At 46.3% G+C, this 11,090-nt stretch overlaps 1 protein-coding gene across 1 annotated transcript in view; it reads left to right on the plus strand.

The window, feature by feature from the left end:
* Positions 1-7,524, plus strand: part of SMOC1 (SPARC related modular calcium binding 1) — a gene marked incomplete at its 5' end in the record, with an annotated part of 44,673 nt that extends 37,149 nt beyond the window's left edge. The window contains 2 exons of the mRNA XM_010139803.1: positions 5,162-5,212; positions 7,175-7,524. Coding sequence (XP_010138105.1) covers positions 5,162-5,212; positions 7,175-7,191 — 68 coding nt within the window. The remainder of the gene's footprint in view (positions 1-5,161; positions 5,213-7,174) is intronic.
* Positions 7,525-11,090: the final 3,566 nt, after the last annotated feature.

An 11,090-nucleotide genomic window follows, 5' to 3' on the forward strand; every position in this document is an offset into this window, starting at 1 on the left:
GTCGCTTAAGGATTTCCCTGCTATAGCAGAGTTCTATCCGCAGCCACAGATGCTCCTAGGTTTACCTTCTCCAGCATGGATTTACCTTCACCTGGATTTACAATCCCTTCAGAGGTATAGTTGCTGTAGCGTGGACAATAACAATGGCCACAGATGCTTCAGGGTGTCCTGCTGCCATGTGAACTCATCCACAGGTAACAGTCATGTCAACTTGTTCACACTGGAGTTCCAGCCTATCCAGTACAGCAGCACAGAAACTGCAGCAATGTCCTGGCCATCTGCCAGCCCAGACACATAACCATTGCTGTTACTAAAACATTCCCAGGCACAGCAGAGTAAGATGATCAGCCGTACAGCAAGAAGCAAAAGCCAGCCACTAACGAGCACTAGACTCTAATGTACAGCAAGCAAGCCCCAAGGCAAGCACAGAAGCCTGTCAATTAATAGCAATAACAGCTATAACTTCAACCTAGCACATTCCAATCAAATCCTTCATTATCTTGAACCCTTCGAGCCCCTTGTTGGTGCCAAAAAGGACTGTCGTGGTTTAACTCAGTCAGCAGCTAAGCATCTCACAACCCCTCACTCAATCTTCTCCCAGTTGCATGGGGGAGAGAATCAGGAGCGTGAAAGTGAGGAAAATCGTGGGTTGAGATAAAGACAGTTTAATAAGTGAAGCAAAAGCTACGTGTGCAAGCAAAGCAAAACAAGGGATTCATTCACCACATCCCATGGGCAAGCAGGCGTTCAGCCATCTCCAGGAAAGCCACAGTGACTTGGGAAGATAAACACCATCACTCTGAACATAACCCCCTCCTTCTTCCTCCAGCTTCATATGCTGAGCGTGATGTCATATGGTGTGGACTATCCCTTTGGTCAGTTGGGTCAGCTGTCCCAACTGTGTTCCCTACCAACTTCTTGTGCTCCCCTAGCCTACTCACTGGTTGGGTGGTGTGAGAAGCAGGGGAGGCCTTGAATCTACATGTGTAAGCACTGCTCAGCGATAACGAAACCATCCCTGTGTTGACACTGTTTTCAGCACAAATCCAGAACACAGCCCGATATCAACTTCTAAGAAGAAAATTAACTGAATCTCAGCTAAAACTAGCACAACAAGTCACAATGTTGCCGGGAAATCTCCTAGGTTTGGTGGCCACTTTGCATAACTCTTTCTCCTGTGCTTAAACCACCTGTGTTTCTGTCAGGGGCAACTTGGGCAGAAAAATGCCATTTCTGGATCTGTGAATGGACTAGCCACATCAAGCCAGCGTGTGAGGGCTTGCAGAAGCTTGTAAATGGTTTCTTAAACAGGAGAAGAACGAGCAGGGAGGGCTTGTAGCTTAGAGTATGCCAGAAACAGTATTTGCTATAATTTGATCTAGGATTGTCTATTTGAGGAATTGTGGAAGGAAAACAGACTGATTCGCAGCCTGTTAAAAGTTAGCATTCACCAGTGCAGTCTGCACAGCCTGAGTTAAGGGGGGGGAACCATCTGTGATCAAAGAACAAATTTAGCTCTCTGTGTTAGTCAAAAGGCAGAGTCCTTGAGAGGAGAGAGACACGCACTATAAAGCTTTGCTGGAAAGTTACTGGACCCAGGATTAATTGGAGTCCAGTGACCTTGGAGAGGACGACTGTAGGTCTGAGCAAGGCTTATACCAGTTGGTCTGGCTGCAAAATGCTGGAGTTCAGCTTTACCTCTGTATTCGTCCTAATTGAGAAGACAAAGTCAGCATTTTCTGCCTGCCCAAAGAGGAGCTAAGGGATTAAGCAGTGAAGAAATCTCCCTCTGCCAGCTGACGGGAAGTTTCCTTCTGCCAGTTCAGATCTCGTGATTGCTTTGCCATCCAAGAGTTTGTCGGATGGTACGTGTTGGGCACACTTCACAGGCCACAGGGATTTCTGGGGTGGAACCCAGCCACTGTCTGTGCCAACAACCAGCTACCAAGAGCACAGTCCAGAAACAGGATATCAAATCTCCTTAATTACAAAGTGTATACGTGTGTGTAATTAATCAGCATGTCACTTTCTACTGGAGCTGAGGAAGTACTACAGAAAGAAGAAAAAATAATGGACAATCTAAATGGCAGATTTAATTCAGTGGTGTTTGGGACCCTTCTTATTGATATCTGCAGAAATAGTTGATTCTGTGTGTGCTTGAGAGGCTTCTGGAATGAGGGTGCTCTGTATCACTGCTGTGCAAGCAGTGTGGGAAGCAAGTGTGGGAGTACGTAGCAAGGAGCAGTCACCTGGGAACAGCCTCTGGACTGATAATGGTAGAAAGATGACAACAGTCTGAGAGACTATGAGAAAACTGTAACCAGGTAATGACTGAGTTTATAAGGAAATTCAGAGTACATCTAATTACAATTAGATTAGAATGGAAATGAGCTCCACTGTTCCAGTGCATGTTTTTGTTTGCCTTGTTCAGATATACCCCTTTGGAGCTCAGTAGAGGTGCTGTAGTTTGTCACATTTAATCTTGAGGAAAGTTACTGATGGTTAGTGTGAATCAGGACATCAGTATTGTGTTAAGAACACAAGATAAGGCTTGTAGTAGCGTGTTGCTCCCCCATCAAAGGTGAGAGCTTTGCTCAGTAAGTCTGAGGAATCATTTCTACCTATAAAAAGCTGATGGAGTTTCCTTGGGGCTTTTGCTTCTGAAAGACACTTGGCCTAGTCCAGTGTGGCTTGAATTGTTGCCCAAAGCAGCGTACTTGTGAAGCTAAGCAAGTTCTGTGCATTATGAAACGTACTGAATGATGGGATGTTACTCTACAATATCCAAGGGCTTCCCAGGTGAATGTTAGTAATCCAATATCATCATCTGCCACATTCCTTCCTCTCTTTCACATCAACTTTATGCTTGGTGCAGTGTTGTTTTGGCAGGGTTTTGTCTTCTATAGGTATACATGGCTGACCTACATTTATATTGCGTGCCTGGGTGGACAAGACCAACAGCATCCTGGCTTGTATCAGGAACAGTGTGGCCAGCAGGAGGAGGGGAGTGATTGACCCCCTGTACTTGGCACTGGTGAGGCCACACCTGAAATACTGTGTCCAGTTTTGGGTCCCTCACTACAAGAAGGACATTGAGGTGCTGGAGCATGTCCAGAGAAGAGCAATGAAGCTGGCGAAGGGTCTGGAGAACAAGTGCTATGAGGAGCAGCTGAGGGAACTAAGGTTGTTTAGTCTGGAGAAAAAGAGGCTGAGACCTCATCGCTCTCTACAGCTACCTGAAAGGAGGTTGTAGTCAGGTGGTGTTGGTCTCTTTTCCCAAGTAACAAGCAATAGGACAACAGAAAATGGCCTCAAGTTCCATCAGGGGAGGCTTAGGTTGGACATTAGGAAAAATTTCTTCACTAAGGTTGTAAAGGGTTATAAAGTACTGGAACAGGATGCTAAGGTAAGTGGTGGAGTTGCCATCTCTGGAGATACTTAGAAGAGGCGTAGATGTGGTGCTGAGGGACATGATTTAGTGGTGACTTGGCAGTTCAGGGTTAACAGTTCGACTTCATGATCTTAAAAGTCTCTTCCATTCAAAACAATTCTATGAAGGCAGCCAGCTGAAGGCAGTATTCTGCCTTTAGAACGACAGGTGATGAGTAGGGTAGTGTGGATGTATGGGGCCATACCCATGGAAAGCACAAAGCCCTACTAGGCTGCTGGAAAGGTGTGCCCTGCCCAGCCTGGAGCACCCTTGCCATTTGAGGGATGTTCTCTGCCTTTTGTATCAACTTACCTGGAGCTCCCCACCTCTTTCCGAAGACAAGTAGGTTTCATTCATAGCAACGCACTGTGAGCGTAGCTGCGCTGGGTGAAAAAGCATTTTTCTTCAGATGCCTTCTTGCTTACCCAGGCAGCCAGACGGGAGCAGCCTGGCCTTCACAGCTCCAGCTGGCCAGAGGATGCCGCAGCTCGTAAAGGCCCTGGCCTTTTATTGCCAGCCCCCTGGGAGAGTCTCAATTAACTCTGGAGGAATCTGCCTCTTGGCAACGGAGCTCTGCTTTTTATACTCGGACGCAGAAATAAGTGAACAACGGTTCCTCTGATCTTGCCAGGGCAGATGGCTGATACGAGACTGGCGTTCAGGGGCCTTTTAATAACTTACTGTGTTTATAGTTTCTCCTATTAATGATCTCTAAAGCCAACAAGATGTGCTTTGCGACACATTTCAAACTCGTCACCACCACCTTTTTTTCCCGCCCTCTTTTCCTTCCCAGCAGTTCTGCTCCTTCCCTGCAGCCCAGCCTCCCATCCCCTGGGCTTCCCCAGAGTCACCCCTGCTCTCTGAGCTTCTGCTCATCTTGCTTTTGCACAGAGCAAAGTGCACTTCAGCTGCATGTGTGCGAAGTATTTAATGTGCAAATCAAGCTGGTCAGATACTTACCATCAAAGATAAGTCTTAGGCTGGGCTGGAGTGGAGGGTGGCAACAGGCTTACTGCTTCTGGTGTGGAGCAGGAGTTCTCATTTCTAGCCACTCCTCCTCAGCTGAAATCAGACCAAGCAGCTAGCAGGAAATGTGACATGCTTTCAGGAGCTCCTGTACCCCTGAGCTGTCTGTACCCAGTGTATGGTAGGAATTGTTGAACTGAGAGCTCTTGTCGTGAGCTCCATCTGTATCTCATGCAATCACAGCTCTGCAGTCTGTCCCTGCCCTTCTGTCAAGTGTGAGTTCAGGTATGATTATAGGGGCCTGTTTGATTGTTTAGTCCAAGCAAAAGATTCTGTAAACTTGGGCTATCTGTATTGCCTAAACCATCACTCTTTTCTGACTGCCCCCTGTCTATGTGACATTATTGGGTTTTGCTATTAGCAAAAACAGTCTGGGGCAGCTTCATGGCACCACTTGCATCCTTTCTTTCTGCTTCTTCCTCCTTCCACGGGGTAGTTTAACCTTGTAATTGTTGCTTCTTGCCCACACCACACTTCTGGATTTCATGACGTTCAGCTACTACACCACCAGATATTTTAACATCTCTCATCTCAAGCACATTTGTCTGACTGGTGCTTGTGAATCTGAAGGAGCGCTGGCAGGACTTGATGTGTGCACGCTCTGGGGAGCTCCTTTAAACCTGCCCTCCGGCAGCAGACAGCAGGGAGGCTCCTTTGGCATGGCGCAGCATTTATTGCCTTTAACATGGTTCTTGGATTTTACAGGTAGCCTGAGCAGTTTCCCCAATGGAAAAAGACAAGGCCTTAACCCTTTCAGTGAGTATCTTGTCAAAATGTTTCCTTTTATTCTGTAATAACCACAAGTCCCAAATTTCTTTCTCCTCTGCTCTCCTATGTTCGTGAAAACAGAAAAGTTCAGAAAACTGGAAACTAAAGTCATTTGTAGGAGATGTGAATATAATAACATGCAGCTCTGCTGCATCATCTCAAAGCCCAGCACTGTGTCTTTAGCTAGGGCAGACAGTACGTTGCTAAGGAATTAGAACTGGATACAGCAGCTATGGGATGAGTTCTCCCTGCTTCTAGTAAGCAATGATTTAGGTGATTTTTTGTTTACATTACATTACTCCATGGACAAGTTTCACTGAAGACTATTCTCTGTCCTGGCAAAGGTCTGCTCTCCTGTATTTCGTGGCAGTGAATCACACCCTTTCATCAGGCATGAAGAACAACTTCTATTTGTTTTGCTTTTAGGCCTGCTGCCTCGTGGTTTCATTGGGTGCTTCTCATTTTGGACTGTGAGAAACAGGGAGCAGTTCTCCCCTGCCTATCTTTCTCCTGCTCCTTGTTGTTCCATAGCCCTCCAACATGTATCTGGTTAGACTCCCTTCCACGTTGAAAGGACCTACGCTATGTATTTGCTTGACGGCAGAAGTCTTCCCTTACCTCTTGCTATCCTCCTTACCTTTCTTGGTACCTTACCTAGCCCCAATGAGATGGGGCAAACAGAGAACTGAAGATAAAGGATGAGCTAAGCCTTATACGCTGTTGTAGTGATGATTCTTGCTGTGTTCTCATTTCTGAGCTTGTGTTTGATTATCGTCTGCTTTTAAAAGCTGAGCAGAGGCATTCATATAATTGCATACTGTGTCTTCAGCCTCTTTCCTCTTCCGTGTAGGACAGGTCATCCCTGCTCCCTACTCACACACTATATTGCATATATTGAAGTCAAACTGCTGTTTTTATGAGCTGGTCATTGAGCACTGTGAGCACCTTTTGCAGACCTGTGCAGTCAATTTCAAATATGATTATCTGGAATAATTTTGCATTTGACAGTATTTGTCCCCCATCCTATCGGCTGTCAGTTAGCACCAACCTCAGTGAGGCTTGTCTGGTAACCTTTCTGCTTTCTGAAAACCAAATCCGTACTTCCTTCTTCTCTTTAACATGTTTTCACCTGTAATTAATCCACAGAGCTCTTGCTTTGATCATGTAAGAGCTTCTATTCTTTAAAAATCTTTGATGAGGGGCTTAACAAAAGCTTTCTGAAGAAATGAGCACGGGGGTATGCACATCTATCTGAAGTGCCAGGCAGCACCCTTGCACCAGTCACTGGGACACTATTAGCTCAGCAAGATCCTGGGACCCCCAGCTCCAAGTATGTAGTATCTCTGCCACAGAGTCAGTAGCTAGGTAGGCTTCAGAGTGCCTGGTGCCGGCAGGTCGCTGAGAATCACAGAGCAGGGAGACCACTGCATTGTGCTGTTGCAGAGATGGGGAGAGGTGGCTTGCTGTTGCCCTGCATGCCGGCTTCCTTCGAGGTCTTCTTGGCTGCTAGGGGAGGAGACAGCTGGCTGCGGCTCAGCAGGGAGATGGTGGCAGGACAGTCTGGCAGCAGCGGGCTTCTGCATCAGCCGTGGCAAGTGGAAGAGCAGAGGGAGAGATGTCGGATCAGTTGTTTCCTCAGACTGTGTGCCCATTTTCAAAGAGGCGGAGGGAGAAGAAAATGGTGGTTTACATTTAAAAATACATCAGTCCCTAGGGCTCTGTGTGAGTCATTCAATGCTTTTTTTCAGCAAGTCTGTCTCATTAGCCCCCGGTTGTTTTCAGCCTCTTAGCTTACTCTGGGGTCTCAGCCTTCTGGGGCCATGGCTGCAGCAGAGGCTGTTCTGTACCTTTATCAGTAAGATGCCCTTCTGCTTTTAATTTGCCTTTATTCCTCACTTTCCCTGCTTCTGTTTTGTTTTTTGTTCTTCCTTGTCCACCCCGTTCTCTCAGTAGGTCGCCTGGTGTAACAGCAGAAAACAGGAAGGGAACGTGGGAGCCGACCCAAAGAAAGATCCAGCGACAGACGGACAGACACCTTGCTGCTTGTGAGCAGCATCAGCAACATCCAATGTAGCAGAAGTGGCACCCAGAACGTTTGCACTTTTTAATAGTTGGTTTGGGTTGGGGTTTGGGATTGGTTTTAGTTGCTTTTCAAATGCCATTATCTAATACTTTGGAGAGCGGGGGGAAGCAGGATCATGACTTTTTAAAATTGGAACAGCTACTGATGTCATAAAATTGAGTTCACTGGGACTCAAAGAGAATTTTATATACTGTATATAAATATATATGTAAATTGTACAGTTGTCTTGTACAGGGGTTGGAGTCACTGTTCTGTTCCTCCCTTTGCTATTGAAGGCTGTTAGGGTTAGAGGGACACTTTGCTTTTAATGGATTGCAGTGATGCATTCATTTCTGCCACCAAACCGTCATCCAGTTGCAAGCCTTTACACCCCCATGCAAAAAGGAGCAAGTATATTAGCATAACTTGTGCTTGCAGACGTGCACACAGTGCCCCAGATACCAAATGCTTCTTGGGAGCACTGAACCCCTTCTTGTCTTACTGTAAAGCCCTGTGCAACTTACAGACCATCGGGCTTTTGAGAGAGCACAGATTTCACCTTAGTATTGTGCACTGCAAAGCTGCTTAAAGTAGAGATAGAAAAGGGTTGTATTAAGGATATACAAAAGTAGTTTCTGCACTTGTGAGCTGGGCAGAAACAAATCGCAAATGCATTACTATCCAGGCTCAGAAGACACACTTAACAAAGATGTGCTGTGCCTCAGAAATCTAATGCTATACTGAGGACTTGGGAGCTGTAGGCCTAGTAGAGTCAGCGGAGTGAAGTCTTGCATCGTCCTTTCTGACAGAGTGTTCCATCTGTATGTCGTACAACAATAAAAGTATTGAGAAGCCTGCTAAAAGCAGCACTAGCCTGCCTGTTGCTTTGCTGAAGAGCTTAGAACATATTTGTCAGTGCAGAAAATCAAATCATGCTGCTGGTCCCCAAGAATCTGCTTTACTTATGTTTCAACACTACAGCTTGGGCTACGGTCACTGGTGAAGGTCTGACTGCAGTGACTGTTCTTGTCTTTGGTGGTTGTGAATCCCAGGCTCCTCTCCTGCACAGCCGTGTGCCTGCCTAGCTTTGGGTATCCCAAATCACTGTTATCAGTACCTCCGGTGTTAATCACGCACCAGTGTCACGCTGCAATAACAGCAAAGGCTTGGATTGAGGAGCCTGGTGTTATTTGAGGCCACAGGGGCTGTTTCAACTACCAAGTTTTTCCGAAGTTGTTTTTTAATCTCAGGCACAATTGTAAATTCAGCGGTAGGGCAGGAACACCCATAGGTTTGGGCAGACTGTGGTGGGACACACAGGGTTTTGCTTTGTGTGTTTCCAACCACTGGTAGCACTTGCCTGTCCATAGGAAACCTTCTGAGCAGCTTCCCACTTCAGACCCGGCAATCCTTGTGCCACCCATCTCTGGACCAAGAACCTGTAGTCCAAGAAGCTGATGATGGCATGCCATGCGAATATGACATCACACAACGATTGCTTATAACAGCTCTGCATTACTCTTGGGACTGGATTTGTCCCTCAAGGCTTTGCGGCTTTGGTAAAAGGTGTTGCACCACCGCATCTTCGCTCTGTGGCATGTCATCATGACGACAGCATGAGATAAACACAGCAGGAGTGTACTGACGCAGTAAGTTAGTGCCTTGTTGACAAAATGGGAAGTTTGAAAAAAGAAAAACCAAAAAAATCTTTCTATAGGTAACTGTTTAAGTGTAGTAATAACTCTTCCTCTGGGAAGTTGATTGGAGCTGATTAAACCATTTGGCACGGTCGAAAGCACCTCTGGTAGTCTCTGAAGTATATGTCATACCACCATAATATAAAGAAGTTGTCTCTTTAGCAAGAGCAGATCCTGCTGCTGAATCTTTATGGTTTCTCACATACAACATATGTGCCTTTATGGCCTGCAGGCTTTCATCTTCTTGATTGCATCTTCTCTTTTTAAATGCTCAGGGCACATCGATTAAACCATTTGGCACGGTCGAAAGCACCTCTGGTAGTCTCTGAAGTATATGTCATACCACCATAACATAAAGAAGTTGTCTAGCAAGAGCAGATCCTGCTGCTGAATCTTTATGGTTTCTCACATACAACATATGTGCCTTTATGGCCTGCAGGCTTCCATCTTCTTGATTGCATCTTCTCTTTTTAAATGCTCAGGGCACATCTTGTATGTGTTGAAATGATTTGGTTTAGTTAGAAATGTCCCTGTCACTCATTAATCCTATTGTAGGAATAAAGAATGAATCCAACTGTATAAAAACACCCGCTCCTTTTCTAATATGCTAGTTTTAGGAATCAAAAGCTCTGGCTGCTGGTTTGGTGTTTGGTTTGGGTTTTTTTAATGTATAGTTGCATCCAGCAAAAGCAGCCAATTGGAGTTTAGGAGTTCTGTCAGTCAGGCACTGGGGCCAAGTGATGCCCCACAAGATTGTGGGTGGGAGGGCAGAGCTGCTAAGAGTCACTGCCCCTTTTCTTCTGGAAATGTCAGTAAACCAGCCAGCCAATGTTTCTTCCTGTCATACTAATCCTTCTGCAGACCTCCCTTTTCGCATCCTTTCCCCTCCAAGAGGTCTGCATTCACATGTAGTCTGCAATTAAAATTGGGTCAGTTCTTCAAGGAAGCCAGTGAAGGGGGGGCTGATGTTCGCTTTGATATTGGTGGGTATTGATGTTGCTGTGCTAGAGTTGACTTTATGGATGGGTTGGGGTCCAAGCATTATATTGCCTTCCCCTATACTTTCACAAGACAAGTCCAAGTCCCCACATCCTGATTTTCTGGGTTTGCATGAGCCTCTGAGCAGCTTCGGGCAACACTTGCACATTGTCAAGCAAGACCCAACCAGCGTGATTGTGTAACGTCCAGATAGAAGTTAGGTTCCTCGTTCTAGGTTTGTGTGTTGGAAGATCATGTGGACAGTACCGGTCCTGATTCATGTAACGGATCCTACTGAGTTGTCCAAACAGTCTGTACTCATCAGAAGAGAGCAGCACCTCAGCTCCCCTCTCCCCTTGTTGCTTTTATTACCAGATACCTGGCCAGTCCACCTGGCTGCCAGGCAAAACAAGCCCCTGTCTGGCAGTAGTAAGCATTCTGCTCTGCCTTGGATCAGTAGCATCCTACTGAATCTGGGGCATGGGGACTGTCAGCATTGTGCCTGGAAGCAGACCCTGGGCATGTCTCTCCACATCCTTCAAGTCCTCCCGGGCCTCTCCAGCTCTACTTTGAATGACAGCTGAAAACAGCTGGGACAGAGAAGAGAACCAGAGCTCCACAGTGCAAATCATCTGCTCTTCCTGCCAGAAGAAAAAGTCTTTCCTTTTTTGCTGACCATCCAAGGGCGTAGTGTGTTGGGGGGAACTGCATTACAGTGGGATTCATCCACGTGAAGGCACCGCTTTCCAAGGCCTGAGTTTGTATGGAACTTACCCTGCCCCAGCACATCCTGCCTGTGCCATTGTTTGTTAGACTGAAAAGCATCTGTTTGACTTTGGTTTTGTAATAAAATAGATAACTTTTGCTCCCGCCTCTTGTGGTCGTTTCTTGCCAAGTCTTGATTTCCAGAACGTCTCTTTTCCACGTAATATTCTGTTACCTATGCAGTGCCATAGGAGAGGGGAGGGGACTTCCCTGATCACGGAGTCGTGTGCCAGTCTTTGGTCAGGAACTGAGGTCTTTGGATGTTTATCTCCTGTGCGTAGGCTGATTTAAAACATGCCCCAGAGTGCTTGTTTGTGGTTTGATGGTAGCTGCCTGAATCTGCCCAGGCTGCTTAGGACGGCAG

Source organism: Buceros rhinoceros, unplaced genomic scaffold (genome assembly GCF_000710305.1).
Source record: "Buceros rhinoceros silvestris isolate BGI_N320 unplaced genomic scaffold, ASM71030v1 scaffold17277, whole genome shotgun sequence".
Lineage (NCBI taxonomy): Eukaryota > Metazoa > Chordata > Aves > Bucerotiformes > Bucerotidae > Buceros > Buceros rhinoceros.